General features: G+C 39.1%; 2 protein-coding genes across 3 annotated transcripts in view; one reads left to right on the top strand and one right to left on the bottom strand.

Annotated features, from left to right (window-relative positions):
* Window positions 1-12,381, top strand: part of LOC126480968 (acylamino-acid-releasing enzyme-like) — a 119,990-nt gene extending 107,609 nt beyond the window's left edge. For both annotated transcript variants that reach the window (XM_050104402.1, XM_050104410.1), the window contains exons 13-14: window positions 7,976-8,185; window positions 12,202-12,381. In XM_050104402.1, coding sequence (XP_049960359.1) covers window positions 7,976-8,185; window positions 12,202-12,301 — 310 coding nt within the window. In that variant the 3' untranslated portion in view covers window positions 12,302-12,381. The remainder of the gene's footprint in view (window positions 1-7,975; window positions 8,186-12,201) is intronic.
* A 550-nt stretch (window positions 12,382-12,931) lies between these two features.
* The window catches only part of LOC126480981 (GTP-binding protein 128up), a 50,798-nt gene continuing 44,399 nt past the window's right edge, over window positions 12,932-19,330 (bottom strand). The window contains exon 8 of the mRNA XM_050104421.1: window positions 12,932-13,175. Coding sequence (XP_049960378.1) covers window positions 13,073-13,175 — 103 coding nt within the window. The 3' untranslated portion in view covers window positions 12,932-13,072. The remainder of the gene's footprint in view (window positions 13,176-19,330) is intronic.

Raw genomic sequence — 19,330 nt, 5'->3', positions numbered from 1 at the left:
GTTGAGATGTAGGCCATTTTGCATGTGATGGAGTAATGTGTAGTAAATGATGGTGATGGTGTCTTTTTGGAGAATGTTACCCTTGCAGAAAGACAACTACTGTGGTTTATGCACGACAGGGCATTTTCTGCAGATCGTGCTGCAGTACCTCACCACAGTGTTTCGTGTGTGATGGGATTGGTCAAGGTGGTCTGTTAGCATAGCTTTCCCATGTGCCAGAACTGAATCTGTTGGATTTCTGGCTGTAGGCACATTTAAAGGTTTTGATATATGCCCAACCCATTGACAATGTGCAGACATTATAAGAGCATATGACCAATGCATGGGATGCCATCTGAACGGAGTAGTGTGCATGATCCGCTATGGAGAAAAGCTGACAGATGTGTGCTAACCATATAAAGCACTGACTACGGTGTCAACCCACGGAAATGACAGGGTAGATTGGCCCATATCTCAACAGGAGTTGGTTTCCGGACATATCATTATAGGAACTTATCTTTTAATTTAACCAACGTACCTTTCTTGGGAATATTGCACTTTTTTTTAAACACTCTGTGTATTATCTATCACCAGTACAGTTCAAATAGATACAAACTGTAGCTGTTTGTCACAGATTTACTGAAATGTTTTGAAGTGCTGTTGTGTAGTATGTCTTGATGAATTTCTGCTTTTTGGTGAATTTCATTGTCAAAATTATTGAAATATTTCTACATCAGAAGATGAATGTAATCAGCTGAAACTAGTAATGTGTATGGCGACTCAATAAAAGCTTTTGTCAAAGGTATATGGAATTTTCAAATAAGGCTTTTTTTAGGGGCTCAGATAAACACAGTACAGTAGATCCACAGTTTGGTGTAATGAATTTCAAATGAACAAGTCTTTTTTTAAATGCACGACTATTGAATTCAGTCTTTTCTCTTGTTGTGGGTGCCAACAAATAAGGGTGCTCTGTTATCATGACTTGTAAGAAAAGGTAAAAGTAACTACACTGTATACATACAACAGCATTTTCAGCATTTGTTTGATTGAATTGAGAAAGTATATGTACATATTTTCAAATGCTTTTTTTTCTTCAAACAAAATAATTACATACATACTGTGCAGCAATATTGTACCTATTGAATTAGTGTATTATGGAATACAACAAATGATAATAATCTTAATAAACAACTTCATGTACTGTTCTTTAACACACTAAATTTTAGTTGAAATACATTTTAGTTTAAAACAGTTACTAGCCGTAATACATTTTACTTCTGTACATTAATTTGGAAAAAAAATCATTAATTGTTGTTGGTTGTATCATTAAGGCAGTTTCTGAAGAAATCACATCTGCCATGGAGGCATCAGAAGCGACAGTAAATATCTTGAAAACAGCAATTGCAGCTGCAGCTTCAGCCATGGGTGGCGATGTCATATCCTCATGTTCCTCCTCCTCCTCAGATGATGATGATGATGACGATGTTGTTGTTGTTGTTGTTGTTGCTGCTGCTGTGGTCTTCAGTCCTGAGACTGGTTTAATGCAGCTCTCCATGCTGCTCTATCCTGTGCAAGGTTCTTCATCACCCAGTACCTACTGCAACCTACTACATCCTTCTGAACCTGTTTAGTGTATTCATCTCTTGGTCTCCCTCTACGATTTTTACCCTCCACGCTGCCCTCTTATACTAAATTGGTGATCCCTTGATGCCTCAGAACATGTCCACCAACCGATCCCTTCTTGTAGTCAAGTTGTGCCACAAACTTCTCTTCTCCCCAATCCTATTCAATACCTCCTCATTGGTTATGTGATCTGCCCATCTAATCTTCAGCATTCTTCTGTAGCACCACATTTCAAAAGCTTCTATTCTCTTCTTGTCCAAACTAGTTATTGTCCATGTTTCACTTCCATACATGGCTACACTCCATACAAATACTTTCAGAAACGACTTCCTGACACTTAAATCTATACTCGATGTTAACAAATTTCTCTTCTTCAAAAACACTTTCCTTGCCATTACCAGTCTACCTTTTATGTCCTCTCTACTTCGACCATCATCAGTTATTTTGCTCCCCAAATAGCAAAACTCCTTTACTACTTTAAGTGTCTCATTTCCTAATCTAATTCCCTCAGCATCACCCGAGTTAATTTTGACTACATTCCATTGTCCTTGTTTTGTTTTTATTGATGTTAATCTTATATCCTCCTTTCAAGACACTGTCCATTCCGTTCAACTGCTCTTCCAAGTCCTTTGCTGTCTCTGACAGAATTACAATGTCATCGGCGAACCTCAAAGTTTTTATTTCTTCTCCATGGATTTTAATACCTACTCCGAACTTTTCTTTTGTTTCCTTCACTACTTGCTCAATATACAGATTGAATAACATCGGGGAGAGGCTACAACCCTGTATCACTCCCTTCTCAACCACTGCTTCCCTTTCATGTCCCTCGGCTCTTATAACTGCCATCTGGTTTCTGTACTCCTTAATCTAGCTTCTAAGATAAGTCATAGGGTCAGTATTGCCTCACGTCTTCCAATATTTCTACGGAATCCAAACTGATCTTCCCCAAGGTCGGCTTCTACCAGATGATGATAGTAAAGCATTATCTTCTCTTTCTGCATCATCAGCGTAATTGATGACTGGTTCTTCAGCACCACAACTGGTGTCATACGGTACAGTCCATTCTCCCATATTGACACTACAAGAGGGAACCAACTGGATGTAAGCCTTAGAAGAGCAGATCAGATCCTAATTTGTATCCACATTATGAATAAATTCAGATGTTGAATCATTGGCTTCCCCTTCAGTTTCAGCAGTGTTATGAGTTGCTGTCCAGGCCACCTTAAAACAGTTGGTTTTTTGTCTGTTGTAACTTCATCCCAAGCAGAAGATATGTTGCGGATAGCTTGCAGGACATTTCAATGTGGAACTGTTTCTTGTAGTTCGACTGCACAGATGGCAGCCTTAACAAGCCAGTGTCTATAATTGTACTTCCATGAAGCAATTATTCCTTGAGCCAAAGGCTGCAGACATCTTGTGTTGTTAGCTGGTAAAAAGACAACTTCTCTGTTGAGAAGTTCAAGCTGTCAAACTGATGTGCTGAGGAGTGGTCGAACGTTAGCAAAATATTTCTCTCCCTCATAGCCATTTCTTATTGAACCTTCAAGAGCCAGCTATGGAGGAGAGATCTGGCCTTCCAGTGTCTGTTGTTACTTTCGTAATGGCATGGCAGATTGAATAAGTTGGCGCGTTTAAAGTAATGTAGACTTTAGTATTCCCTTACTGCATTTTCGTCCATAACATTTTTTGCCCTTAACATGTAGTATTTTTTCAGGCACCAAATTATAGAAATGCCACCTTTATCCATATTAAGCACATCTCTTGGGAGATACAAAGTAGAGACCTTGGAATGAAACCCCTATGTCCACTCATTGTAATCTTCCTCCTTTGCTCTATGTCTCTTCCCACAGGCAAGACAGCACTGATTTTATGCCTCTTTTGAAAACATCATATCCAGCCCTCAGAACACAAACCCACCATTTACCTTCTAGTGTGTGATTTCACGAGCCTTTTCTTGAATCGTGGGACTGGACAACGGAATTTGCTGTGAGTGCATGTTTTGGAACCATTCAAACAGGAATCCTCCACTTCTTCATGTTTGGATGGCCTCATACACTTTCTGCTGTTGCTAAATGAAGATCTTGCCAGACTTGCCTCTATTTTCTATCTTGAACTTATTATCAATGAGATCTGAAAGTCTTCTGTAACTTCTTTTTTTATTTTCTCTCCACTGTTGACCAAATGTAGTATTGCTGCTTTTGTTTTAGTATCAGAGCATTGTGATTTTGTTTCTGATTTGGCATCATATTGTGAGTGATGGAGCGATGGAACTCACTGTTCACAAACAAACAGTGACAGAAACCCTCCTGATAGTTGTATGTCCCGCACCATGTGTGATGTACTGACAAACCCCTCAATTCCCCCACCCTTGCCTCTTACACTGTGGAAGTGACACATGGGCAGCAAGCAAGCGATTGGGCCATTGTTTCAGAATTAAATTATGTACATTATTGAGAAAAATTATGTGAAATGCATAACGGAAACTATTGTAGTGCACTAACATATATATATATATATATATATATCTAAAAACAAAGATGATGTGACTTACCAAATGAAAGTGCTGGCAGGTCGACAGACACACAAACGAACACAAACATACACACAAAATTCAAGCTTTCGCAACAAACTGTTGCCTCATCAGGAAAGAGGGAAGGAGAGGGAAAGACGAAAGGATGTGGGTTTTAAGGGAGAGGGTAAGGAGTCATTCCAATCCCGGGAGCGGAAAGACTTACCTTAGGGGGAAAAAAGGACGGGTATACACTCGCACACACACACATATCCATCCACACATATACAGACACAAGCAGACATATTTAAAGACAAAGAGTTTGGGCAGAGATGTCAGTCGAGGCAGAAGTGCAGAGGCAAAGATGTTGTTGAATGACAGGTGAGGTATGAGTGGCGGCAACTTGAAATTAGCGGAGATTGAGGCCTGGTGGATAACGGGAAGAGAGGATATATTGAAGAGCAAGTTCCCATCTCCGGAGTTCGGATAGGTTGGTGTTAGTGGGAAGTATCCAGATAACCCGGACGGTGTAACACTGTGCCAAGATGTGCTGGCCGTGCACCAAGGCATGTTTAGCCACAGGGTGATCCTCATTACCAACAAACACTGTCTGCCTGTGTCCATTCATGCGAATGGACAGTTTGTTGCTGGTCATTCCCACATAGAATGCGTCACAGTGTAGGCAGGTCAGTTGGTAGATCACGTGGGTGCTTTCACACGTGGCTCTGCCTTTGATCGTGTACACCTTCCGGGTTACAGGACTGGAGTAGGTGGTGGTGGGAGGGTGCATGGGACAGGTTTTACACCGGGGGCGGTTACAAGGGTAGGAGCCAGAGGGTAGGGAAGGTGGTTTGGGGATTTCATAGGGATGAACTAAGAGGTTACGAAGGTTAGGTGGACGGCGGAAAGACACTCTTGGTGGAGTGGGGAGGATTTCATGAAGGATGGATCTCATTTCTGGGCAGGATTTTAGGAAGTCGTATCCCTGTTGGAGAGCCACATTCAGAATCTGATCCAGTCCTGGAAAGTATCCTGTCACAAGTGGGGCACTTTTGTGGTTCTTCTGTGGGGGGTTCTGGGTTTGAGAGGATGAGGAAGTTGCTCTGGTTATTTGCTTCTGTACCAGGTCGGGAGGGTAGTTGCGGGATGCGAAAGCTGTTGTCAGGTTGTTGGTGTAATGCTTCAGGGATTCCGGACTGGAGCAGATTCGTTTGCCACGAAGACCTAGGCTGTAGGGAAGGGACCGTTTGATGTGGAATGGGTGGCAGCTGTCGTAATGGAGGTACTGTTGCTTGTTGGTGGGTTTGATGTGGACGGACGTGTGAAGTTGGCCATTGGACAGGTGGAGGTCAACATCAAGGAAAGTGGCATGGGATTTGGAGTAGGACCAGGTGAATCTGATGGAACCAAAGGAGTTGAGGTTGGAGAGGAAATTCTGGAGTTCTTCTTCACTGTGAGTCCAGATCATGAAGATGTCATCAATAAATCTGTACCAAACTTTGGGTTGGCAGGCCTGGGTAACCAAGAAGGCTTCCTCTAAGCGACCCATGAATAGGTTGGCGTACGAAGGGGCCATCCTGGTACCCATGGCTGTTCCCTTTAATTGCTGGTATGTCTGGCCTTCAAAAGTGAAGAAGTTGTGGGTCAGGATGAAGCTGGCTAAGGTAATGAGGAAAGAGGTTTTAGGTAGGGTGGCAGGTGATCGGCGTGAAAGGAAGTGCTCCATCGCAGCGAGGCCCTGGACATGCGGGATATTTGTGTATAAGGAAGTGGCATCAATGGTTACAAGGATGGTTTCTGGGGGTAACGGATTGGGTAAGGATTCCAGGCGTTCGAGAAAGTGGTTGGTGTCTTTGATGAAGGATGGGAGACTGCACGTAATGGGTTGAAGGTGTTGATCTACGTAGGCAGAGATACGTTCTGTGGGGGCTTGGTAACCAGCTACAATGGGACGGCCAGGATGATTGGGTTTGTGAATTTTAGGAAGAAGGTAGAAGGTAGGGGTGCGGGGTGTCGGTGGGGTCAGGAGGTTGATGGAGTCAGGTGAAAGGTTTTGTAAGGGGCCTAAGGTTCTGAGGATTCCCTGAAGCTCCGCCTGGACATCAGGAATGGGATTACCTTGGCAAACTTTGTATGTGGTGTTGTCTGAAAGCTGACGCAGTCCCTCAGCCACACACTCCCGACGATCAAGTACCACGGTCGTGGAACCCTTGTCCGCCGGAAGAATGATGATGGACCGGTCAGCCTTCAGATCACGGATAGCCTGGGCTTCAGCAGTGGTGATGTTGGGAGTAGGATTAAGGTTTTTTAAGAAGGATTGAGAGGCAAGGCTGGAAGTCAGAAATTCCTGGAAGGTTTGGAGAGGGTGATTTTGAGGAAGAGGAGGTGGGTCCCGCTGTGACGGAGGACGGAACTGTTCCAGGCAGGGTTCAATTTGGATAGTGTCTTGGGGAGTTGGATCATTAGGGGTAGGATTAGGATCATTTTTCTTCGTGGCAAAGTGATACTTCCAGCAGAGAGTACGAGTGTAGGACAGTAAATCTTTGACGAGGGCTGTTTGGTTGAATCTGGGAGTGGGGCTGAAGGTGAGGCCTTTGGATAGGACAGAGGTTTCAGATTGGGAGAGAGGTTTGGAGGAAAGGTTAACTACTGAGTTAGGGTGTTGTGGTGCCAGATTGTGTTGCTTGGAATTTTGAGGTTTTGGAGGGAGTGGAGCTGGAAGTGGGAGACTATATATATATATATATATATATATTTTCCGTTATGCATTTCACATAATTTTTCTCAATAATATATATATATACACACACCTAAAAACAAAGATGATGTGACTTACCAAACGAAAGCGCTGGCACGTCGATAGACACACAAACATACACATAAAATTCAAGCTTTCGCAGCAAACTGTTGCCTCATCAGGAAAGAGGGAAGGAGAGGGAAAGACGAAAGGATGTGGGTTTTGGTAAGGAGTCATTCCAATCCCGGGAGCGGAAAGACTTACCTTGGGGGGAAAAAAGGACAGGTATACACTCGCACACATACTCATATCCATCCGCACATACACAGACACAAGCAGACACATCCTTTCGTCTTTCCCTCTCCTTCCCTCTTTCCTGATGAGGCAACAGTTTGTTGCGAAAGCTTGAATTTTGTGTGTATGTTTGTGTGTCTATCGACGTGCCAGCGCTTTCGTTTGGTAAGTCACATCATCTTTGTTTTTAGGTATATTTTTCCCATGTGGAATGTTTCCCTCTATATATATATATATATATATATATATATATATATATATATATATATATATATATATATATATATATATATATAGACACACACACACACTTATTCAGTTTAGATGATGAATATGAACTGGAACATGTAATGTGGGGGCCAGCTTTTAGTTTGTAGTACAAGTTATACAAAATTAGGTTTAAGTGGTAGATTTTTTTGCTGTTATTCAGTAGGGATTCAAAAGCTAGTATTGGTTAAGCGAGTTTCGAAATAATGAGTCTACTGTAATGGATTAAGAGTGGAAACCGTCATTGTGAAGCCTATGCCAAGTGTGACAGACAAGATGTAGTATTTGTGGACTTGGGACTTCATTCGTTATGTTCCTTACCATTCAAATGCCATTTACCTTAAGCATTATCTCCACTTCTACTAGCCAGAAAATATGACATTTGTATTTACTCTTCCACTTGTGGTCTACTCCAGTTCATGCTGCTTCTTTGTTTTGAAGTAAGACTGTTTTTACTTTTGATTATTACATTTTATGTTTTGCAATTTAAATGGAACTAGAGTTAACAGAATTGTTAATCTCGTTACATCTTTCAATCTCAAGTAAAATGCAACTTCATATTCTAGGACGGCAGTGGAAGCTGGCTATCAGTACAATGTGCTACAAGACATGAGCCTTGAAGCATTTGAGAAGATGAAGAAATGTTCGCCTGTTAACCATATAAATAATGTAGTTGCCCCAACATTATTTATGGTTGGGAAGAAGGATGCAAGAGTGCCAAGCAGTCAAGCAATTGGTTACTACCACCTTCTGCGGTCTAACAATGTTAAAACAAAGTAAGTGTGTCTTCTTTAGAAAAAATAAAATAAATCATTGCACAAGGTGCACCCGCTTGAGGTGCTAGAAAATATATAACCACTGTTAATGAAAACCACTTTCACAGTATAAAAAAAATTAGAAAAGTGGTTTAGTTTTATGTTCTTACTTATATTGCGAGTTATAATGCAATAAGGTTGTATATGGTAATCTGACATCGAGCAAGTGTTTGATATTCTGGAGGAAGGTAAAAATGATTACGCTTAAATAGTTGCAAATAATAATGCTACCCTGTGGATCTGCAAGTTATTTTTAAATTTGCCTTTATATCATACCACCTGATATGAAATTTTCATGATGTTTCATTGCATTATACTGTATATTGACAACTTATTATTTTTGAGCTGTGGGCCAGTCGTAATAATCGTATGCAGTCTTTTATCAATGTCCCTGTCTGCCATTCAGTACTTCCTGTATGTGGTGAGCAGCAATTTATCCTTTTCATGTTATTATAAATATAATGTGTATTATACAAATATTTTATTTTCCTAATTGGCTGAAAGGAATGAAGACATTATGAAAAACTAATTTCTACTTGTGTCTGTCTTTACATCATGACACAATATTGAAGTTCGACAGAAGTCTTAATGTTCTTGTTGTTGGAATACCAAATTACACGTCTTGTTCACTGCTCAAAGAATTTTTGGTAAAATATGTTACGGCCCGTTTTTGGAGCTACCTAAAGTACTGCCTAGAAATAAACACAGTGGAAGGAAGATGGCTACTACCCACTGTCAAGACTTGTAGCAAGCATTTCAGAAAGCAGAGATCGATGATGTAGCATTGTATTTTCTTATTTCTTTAATGGGCCAATGTGTCAGTGCTGCTCCTTGAATACACAAATCACAAGAAACGCTGTAAAGGACATTCATGCGATCCACAACAACTTGTAATTTGTGTGCGTGTGCTGTGGAAGAAGAAAGGGTACTTATTCTTCCTGTTCCCTGTTGAAACCTGTAGGGTTTTTCCTGAGTTGGAAACAGTTTTTCTTAATTGTTTTTATTGTTACACTATCATTTCTGTTGTACTGATGAAATGTGTAAGAGAAGCTGGTACAGAAATCTTAAACTTGTATACCACAACAATCAAGGAGCATCTCATTTCCAGTGCTACCCTTCCTTACTTCTAAAATAGTAAATATGCAATTAATTTATGTATAAATTAGTGCAATCGCATGAGAAACTGAAATATCTGGCAGAATTACAATTTGCAGACATAAAAATGTCCATATTATTGTTGTATTGTACATTTAATTTCCTTCACTTACACAGATTTTATACAATGTATTGGAGAGATTACGATTTTTAATCATAGATACCAATTACATATGTTTTTGCTTGCAATTTGGGCATTTTAATCGATTCTACAGTCTTCTCAGTTTTGCGTAATTGGGGGTTTCGCTGTACTTGTGAAAACTTCTGATGTATATATCATATTACAGTTAAATTTAAAAAAGATCTCTTAATCCATTCAAGAATCTGTTTCCTATTGACTGATATTTCTAGCTCTTTAAGTAGGTCAAGCTTCCTTCCTTTCTTCACTATGTGCACCACCTGTAAAGATTCTTCAATACCTTTTAGTGGGTGGCAACTCAATTGAATTATTATTATTATTATTTTTAATTTAAATGGTCCAAACACTGTTGAGAAATTTGGGCATTTGCTGTTTGCCAGAGTTCAATAAATGCCAAACCCATTCTACATTAGCCTCATTGAGGTCAACTCTTTGAATAAAGTATACCATAATCTTTCTTCCAATATTATGAGAAGGAAAGTTGCTACTCGCCATATAGCAGAGATGCTGATTCGCAGATAGACACAACAAAAAGACTCTCACAATTACAGCTTTCGGCAAGTAAAGCCTTCTCAGTTGCCTGAGACTGCAGTTGTGTGTGTGTGTGTGTGTGTGTCTATTGTTGACGAAGGTGTAATCACCAAAAGCTTTAATTGTGATTGTCTTTTTGTTGTGCCTATCTGCAACTCAGCATCTCCACTATATGGTGAGTAGCAAATTCCCTTCTCATAATATTGTTGTAGTCCATCCTGGATTTTCCATTGTTTTCTATTGGTATTGTTATATAGAGAATATTAAAGTAAATTTTCGTAATTGACTGTATGGAAAGACAGGTTTCAGTTAAAATTCCACTTTCCAAGTTAATAGAGCAGCTTGAAGTCAGTGTATAAAGAAATGTGAGATAACAGCCATCAGTATGAAATTCCTAGAGAGTTGGATTACTTAATTTATACATGGAGTTGGGCTTGTTACATCAGTTAAAATGTATGCATAATGTTATGATGTGTGTGAAAAAATGTTATGTTTGTTAGCAGTTGTGCCAAAAAGTGTGCTGAAGCTGAAAAGAACACTATGTAAAATAATTTGGTAGAAATAAGTTTTTCTAGTAATAGTTGGGGGTCATTATTACAGCAGCTGAAATGAATTCGGAAACAGTTGGTTAATATATTATGAGAGTTTTATGCTTATAAAACTTACCTGGTAATTGATTCTACTTACAAAAGCCTCTGTAGTAGTATACTTCACAAGTGGTCCACTCTCTTTTGGTCCTACAGTTATTTTATTTCTGAGATCAAAAATGACTATCACTGGTGATTACTAGGCCATACCAACACTAAATGGACAGTACTTACTAAACCCCTTCATTCAAAGCAATTTTTAGGTCAGTGACTGCTTCACCTTCAAAGAACAAGATGAAAAATTCTCTTTGTGGAAGGAACAGGAATAAATGCATGTAATAACGGTGAGATGAAAGCAAGCTTTTAATTATAAAATTGTTTGTTGTGGCACACTAAAAAGCTGAATGTTATATTTTTGTTGACTCTTAAAATTTTTTTTGACCTGCCTCTATTCTGCACCTGAGTGAAGAGTATGCCCAGTTCATTTGTCCCCTGTCACCCGGAATACTTAGTGGCTACTTAAAAGGATATGTGTTGGCATGCCTTGACTTGTTACATGCTCTCTCGGTATTACTGCGAATGTAAGTCAAATCAGGGCTTTTGGGGACCAAAACACGTCACAGTTATCAAGACAATGCATTTTGTACAAGTTGGCTTGTGTCTTGGAATACCATTTGACTAGATTAGGTCATCTTATCCAGCATGCCAGTCACTTGAAACCAAACAAGCACATGAATGTCTTCAGGATCAAGAGGTGACCAGTGGTCATCATTCCAGTTCACCCTAATGTTAACTGTGAAGGACTTTACGCTTAATGAAAGCTTGAAGAGACTACTGTAATGGTCTTCATGTTTGCATCTTTTGAAGGATTTGCACCAATTCAGTAATGTAACATTTATACCTCAAGTCTTCTCCAGCATCCTCCAAAGTTCACTCTTAAAAATTGTTCCCAATGTCGAGAATGATGTTACAGGATCCACTGCAATCAAATTTATAAATTGGAAATTTCTTTTGATTGTGTGCAAGGACTTCTTTAAACAGTTGGGCTCTGAACTCACCTATGTTGATACAATATGGGTGCAGAGTTTGCTGCCTACATCATGAGAACAGGGATAATGATTGTGGGAATTTAGTAAATGGGCCATTCATGATTTGAGGAAATTTTTTAAAAATAAATATCATTCTTTTTAAAAAGTGGAGTGCTGTATTTGTTACCTGGTGGCTTCTCGCACTGAATTAGGTAGCTGTGTGTCAGGAATGTACTTTCTATCTCAGTGGGTAGAAGGAAGTAAATGAAGGAGCAACTTACAATTTAATGGGTTACTGGATGTAACAGGTACTCTTATCCATATGACTGTACCCTTTCTATTCAGCAACAGACCAGTAGTTCCTAGCACTTATTTCTCCTAGGAAAGATTTTCATTATTCTCAACCGTAATAACTGGTGTTACTTTACAGACACAATCATAATGCAGTACTTAATTCATAATATGGATTTTGCACTGTTACACCAAAAAAGAAAATTTATTTCAGCTATACATACATAAGGATTTCTTTTGTTTTAGGTTGCTGCTTTATGAGGACAATCATCCACTTAGTCAAGTTCCTGTGGAAATGGACAACCTTATAAACTCAGTTTTGTGGTTCATGCAGCACATGGAATAAGAAAGATTCTTTTCTAATATATGTTGTATAAGTACATTATTTTCTTATATTACAGGAATTAAAACATTTTTCTTTAAATATTGCATTGTTTTAGCTTTCTTACTCTGCCCCCTCTAATGATCTCATAATAAACATTAAGTCCAAACCTTACTCTTGTGAGTGATGTTTACAGTCTCTAGTAATGTACTATAGTTGGAGTCACAAACAATGGCAGTCAACTTTAGGCGTATTCTGTGCACCTGATGTAATACATACTCTTAACAGCCCTGGAGTGTTCTGAACATTATGCCATGAATGTTGTAGCCAGTGCGAGCATTAAACATAATCATGAGTTACTTAGTGAATTTTTATTCCATTTACTGTAAATTATATGGCTGATAGTGATGTGTGACAAATTCTACATAAGCAAGTGAGACATAAATCACAGGATACTCGCTTTCTTTAAGTGCAAAGCATCTGTATGCTTGGAACTAGCAATTCTATACTCCCTGTCCATGCCTAGACCTGCGTGGACCACCAATAGACACACATTAATTTTGTAATAATTCAGTCTCACTTTTTGATAAGTAATCTATAACGTAAGTTACTGGATACCAGGTAAATTTATTCTAGAGTCAATTTTTGTACAGGTTGGATTCACTAAATATTTTATTTTTTATAAAATCAACATTCACAAATATCCACTGATTTCAAAGTATTCAGAATTGATGTTTATAAGTTGGCACTATCAGAAGATGCCTTAAGTTTTCAGTGCCATCAAAAAATACAAAATCAGACCTTTTTCACAATCTGGACAACATCTTCATCCATGAGCATATGATCCTTGCCAACTTTCTGAGGTTGATGTTTTACAGAAGATCCCCATACGAGTGCACTGAAAATATAAGGAAACATGCCATTAGCAAACTTTTTAGAAAATCCTTTACTTCTCTCTCTCCTCATATGTTATCCCCCATCCACTATCGCTCTTTAACCTTTTATGCACACATTTATTAATGTTCTATAAAACCATTTTATTTATTATACTGACTTTCATTTGGATGATCTTTAATAAATGGGACATGATGATGAAATAGTTACTGTGGTTTGTAATTTACAATAGTTTTCCAGTATTTGTCTTCACTGCTGCATTTACATCTACAATACAACAAAACCCACTTATCATTATCACTTCTTCAACAGATGTACTTTCACCACTGCACTGTATGCTTCCTTAATATCTGTTCATGTCTTAGCAATATAGTAAAGCATTGAAGATTGACACTTTAAAGGAGGCTATGTCTTTTCCATTTGCCATCAGACCTAATAAGTTCCGAAAGCATGAATAATTCTCACATTGAAGGTCTGCAGTTTGGTAGCAGGAATTTACACTGCACAATGTGTAAATTTATATTTTTTGGATGTGCAGGGCAACAATCCATAATCAGAATGTTCTGTTATGATTCTTGCATCAGGGCTACGCAATTGCTTCTTAAATAGTTTAGATGTCATCCATGCTTTGTTACTGGCACTGTAGTTTGTTGGCAATGCTTTTAAAACAATGCCCCTCCCCTTACACACAAACATCATTGATTTCTTTCAGGACTATTAGCATTGCTGTAAAGCAAACTCTACATTTCTTTCCACGACAGTCAAGTGTTTTGTTTCGAAAAATGCTGAAAAAGATCCTAGTTTCATTTATCTTGAAGATGTCCCTTGGTTTATATTTCTTTTTGCCATTCACTAAAATGTTTACATTTACCTGTCCCCTTCGCCACATGCAGTTTTGTACACTGCATTATACCACTACTTCAATCTATCAACCCGTCCATTAGATATGGAGAAGCCCTTCAGTCCAAGTATATTGGCCACCTTCAGTACCTTTCCACACACCATTGTGTGCTACCTGAAAACAGTTTGTAATTTCTTCCAGCTCCACATATTTAGAGCAACTGACATGTTTCATCTTTTTTTTAAATTTGGTGAGAATTACAGAAAACCCTGTGTCAAAGCAGACTTACTGGATGGGATGAGAAGGAAAAAAAATGGATAATGGATTTTAAATTACCAGAAGACATTTTGAATAACACCCATATATATTTAAATAAGGGTGTCCTACAAACAATTATGGCATCAACTGTGACTTTCAGATCCTTTACTAAAAAACTTACATTACAACATTGCTCACCTATCTTAAAACCTCCTTCCCACGATAAATGAGCCTTGTAAGCTTGTCAGCTAAACCATTCGTGACTTCAAGAACTTTCACTGAGTGCTCTGCTGTCATACACTAAGACGACAAAAGTCATGGAATAATGATATGCACATACGCAGATGACAGTAGTATCGCACACACAAGATACAAAAGGGTAGTGCATTAGGGGAGCTGTCATTTGTACTCGGATGATTCATGTGAAAATGTGTCTGACATGATTATGGCCTCACAATGGAGATTAACAGACTCCGAATGCGGAATGATAGTTGGAGCTAGACGCAAGGGACATTCGATTTCGGGAATCATTAGGGAATTCAATATTCTGAGATCCACAGTGTCAAGAGTATACCAAGAATACCAAATTTTAAGTATTACCTCTCACCACAGATGACATAGTGGGCAACGGCCTTCAATTAACGACTGAGAGCAGCAGCATTTGCGTACAGTTGTCAGTGTTAACAGACAAGCAACACTGCGTGAAATAACCACAGAAATCAATGTGGGGTGTACGATGAACATATCCGTTAGGAGAGTGTGCTGAAATATGGTGTTAAAGGGCTATGGCAGCAGCAGATAGCTGACGTGAGTACCTTTGCTAACAGCGCATCATCACCTGCAGTGCCGTGGCTGGGTCAGATGAGTCTAGGTTTCAGTTGGTAAGAGCAGATGGTAGGGTTCAAGTGTGGTCCAGACCCCAAAAAGCCATGGACATAAGGCAGTGTGCAAGCTGATGGAGGCTCCATAATGGTGTGGGCTGTGTTTACATAGAATGGACTGCATCCTTTGGTCCAGCTGAATCCATCATTAACTGGAAATGGTTACCATTTGATGCCATACATGGACTTCAAACAATGGTGGAACTTTTATGGATGACAATGCGTCGCGTCACCAGACCACAATTGATCGCAAATGGTTTTAAGAATATTCTGAATAATTCTTGTGAATGATTTGACCATGCAAATAGCCCAACACAAATCTTGTTCAACATTAGACACAACTGAGAAATCATTTCATGCACAAAATCCTGCAACGGCAACACTTTCGTCATTATGGACAGCTATAGAGGCAGCATGTCTCAAATATTTCTGCAGGGGACTTCCAATGACTTGTCGAGTCCATTCCATGTCAAGTTACTGCACTACACCGGGCAAAAGGAGATCCGTCATGGTATTAGGAGGTATCCTGTAACTTTTGTCACCTCAGTGTATCCACCCGTTGTATGGAAACTAACTTCTTTTAGCTTTAAGATCAACCTCAGTATTTGTTCTACTACCATCTAACACCCTCCTGAGTTCTGTAATACCACAGGCACTTGGTTGAACTGTGGCCAAGCATTTCAGTCCAAGACATCTTTGTGACTATCATCACCTTCAATTGCGAAATAATTACTAGTGCAACTGAAAGGCACTTTGAGACCTAGCAATGCAGAATAGCTCCATTTGCTACAATTCTACTCATTATGTAAATAATTTTTTTCTGTTTTCCATCATACATATAACACACATACTGTATGTGCAAACTACGTTGTCAATCGGTGTGGTGGCTGATGGGAGCAACCATAAAGGCACAGTTGCTCCCATTTGTCACTTTGCCGATTGTCAACTTAGTCTGCATGTAGCAATGACTGAATTCTTATTCACATATTTCAAATAACTTTAATTTTATTAATTTGCCCAATTACTGATTACAATAATTAATTAGTTCACATAGAAATATTCTATTTACTAAAATATTCATAATTTATGATACCTAAAGACCACATGCCTGTCAATATTCAAGGATTTTAAAATTTGATTGTTTCAGGACTGACCTAGTTTATTTAAAAGCTCTTATTACTGATGTTTCAATGAATGTTTTATTTTTTCCAAGAACTCAATATCTCAGATGTTATATGCATTCAAAATTTTTGTTTTCCAGAGAGTTCCAATATTAAAATGTAATTATTTTCAAAATTCATAACTATAGTTTTGTAACCCCAATTTTCACTAAAATGAGTTGTTAATTTGTTAATTAGGCCAGTTAGAAAAATTAATTTTCTCAAGAACCCATGGTAAATTTTAGGAATTCCATTACACATTAAATTGACTCCCATAAAACAGTACTGATGATTTCGCCACTTGTTAGTTTTACAGCTAATGGTTAATCAAATGTACTTCTTTAACTATTGTATCTTTGTGGCCTACATGTTAATAACTAAAATGTAACAGTCCAGTATTTTGTCAATTTATAATTTCCTGTAATACATGCAGCTATACATAGCATGCACAAAGCCTTAGCGAGTCAGAAGCTAGCATTCATTATGCAAACAATCTATGTTTCGTCACATAATTTTCAGACAGTTGGTATCATACTGCAAAGTTACTTTGTCAGTATTGGGCAAGTGGTCAAACTATTCAGCCATTATTTTATTTATGTCATTTGCCAGTCACTGCTATGTAGTTAAAGTATAAAATTAAAATGTTGCCACTTTTAAAATATTTAGCCGCTCTTAGATGATGTGAAATCCAAAATTTCTGAACACAAGCTAGTCACTATGCTAGTTACTATGCGACAATAAACCAAGAAGACCGAAAAGTAATTTCTGCAATGTTGCGTATGTTATTTAAGAACTGTTTACCAAATCCAACAATCACAGGAAGACTATCAAAGAAGAAATGTTTGAGACTTTGGAGGCATTGTTATAGGTTGGTAATGTTTCCTCTTCACAACGGTATCTGTAAACTGAACGGGTGACCTCAATGATAATACAACGTGATGTGGCCTGTGCATTTCTTCACATGTTCATGTAAATATTAACATAGCAAATGCCCCACTTACCACGGAAACTTGAAATTGTAGCTTTGCATCACATCAGCTTATTAAGTCTGTGAGCAAGATAAGTAGGACTCAATACCTGCAACTATGTACAGTGGAGCAGCACTATTGCAATTGGTTCTCAAAATTGTGAAAGTCGGCATGATACATGTATGTTGTGGAAGGTTCAATTGTAAACTGTCATGCATGAAAGATAACACTTCCAACAAAAGGTTTCACAGGCATTTGCGGAGTGAAAAAGAGACTGGGGACAATAGCTATTTTCAGTATAGGAGACATTCCCCCAACAAATGTGGTTTTACTGACACTGTAAATGGTCCTGGGATGGTTCCTCATAGTTCTGTCCTTTTTCAAAATTTTAAGGCTCACATCAGTGTGGAGTACTGAAATGTGAAATTGATAAAATATGTTTGCATGTACGTTAACAAGGAAGACAGTACATAAATATTTCGGAGGCAGTATAACTGACCATAAAATGTGAACATTCATGGCCAGAAATGTCTCACATAATAAAATGTTCCAGGCTATTATGCAGTGGTCAAATGGATGGGGAGCCCCTTCAGCCCACTTATAGCGAACTTCTTTATGGAAAAATTCGAGGAGCAGGCTTTGGAAACTGCGAAAGAGAAACCGAATCTTTGGTTCTGTTACATCGATGATACATTTGTTTTGTGGCAGGATGGCAACGAGGAACTGGATCGTTTTCACAACACCTGAACGAGATCAATCCAAAGATTCAGTTTACCAAAGAGGAGGTTGCAAGCAGAAGATTAAATTTTCTTGATGTGCTAATTTTCAAGATAGAAGATGGTAGCTTGGGCCACACGGTTTACCGAAAACCGACGCAGACAGACCGTTTACCTCCACCGGGATTCGAACCACCACCCACAAGAAAAGTGAGGCATAAAAAAAAAGTTGGCAGGCAAAGCAAGGAAAATCTGCAAACCAGAGCTGCTTGATGCAGAATTAAAACATCTCACCAATGCATTGCTCAAGAATGGTTATTCATTTGCTGAGGTGAAAAGAGCGCTAAGACCACCAAGTAGAGATCATAGCGATGGTCAAGCGCTGCTGAAATCGAAAGTTTTCCTGCCATTCATTAAGGACATCAATGACCTCATAGGAAAAATCTTGAAAAAGTAGAAGATTGCAGTAATCTACAGGGAGCGGTAAGGGTGAGGAGAGATACAGACTTGGGGGAGAGGTTCTGTGATGTGCCTAAGTATTTGAAGAGGGACAGGAGATCCTGCTGCTTTCTCAAATAGGATCACTATGGCTGCAGGCTGTAGGTGGATGAATCTGACAGCTGGTAATCCCTGCACTTTGTAAGCACAATTGGGGGGGGGGGGGGGGGCTTGTCTGCAGATAGCGTTATAAGGTTAGGATCAGATTTTAGGTGGTGGACTACAGTTCTTTTTGTGGATTTAAGGTTGGTTTCTATGTTGAGGGATTTGGGGAACGATGCAACCTTCGAGGTTAGGAAATTCTGGAAAGTTAACAGGGGGTGGCTCATGGTTGGATGGAGGAGTGAACAGTCAGGCAGTGTTCAATATTGGTTTTGGACTGAGTCTGATTGGTAAGGTTAGAGAAGGAGAGAAGGTCTCTAGCAAGTCTAGCGTAACTGAATTTGGGTGTGGGGCAAAAGGGAAGGCCTTTAGAAAATAATGATACTTCATTGGGACTTAGGCTTTTGGAGGACAGGTTCATGACTGTGTTTCAGGTCTGTTTAGGTTCTGGATTCTCTATGGCGATGGGACTGAATTTCCGACAGTGAGGTAACTGTAGGAGGTCTGCAAAACAGGGTTTTTGGCCATGATAGGATGCGGGTGATGTTTGAAAGCTCTTTTAAATATGTGGATGATGGCAGTTCAAGGCGGAAGGAGGAGATGAACAGGTTGGAGAGTTTCTTGAGGTGTCATTGTGCACACTCCTCTAGTTCCTGGACCACAAGAGTTTCCATCTGGATGGAGTACAAGGCATTGCAGGCAAGTTTGAGCCTGATGTACATGGTTTTGCATGGC

This window comes from Schistocerca serialis, chromosome 1 (assembly GCF_023864345.2).
Source record: "Schistocerca serialis cubense isolate TAMUIC-IGC-003099 chromosome 1, iqSchSeri2.2, whole genome shotgun sequence".
NCBI classification, from domain to species: Eukaryota; Metazoa; Arthropoda; class Insecta; order Orthoptera; family Acrididae; genus Schistocerca; species Schistocerca serialis.
This window is presented reverse-complemented; position numbering and strand designations above follow the sequence as displayed.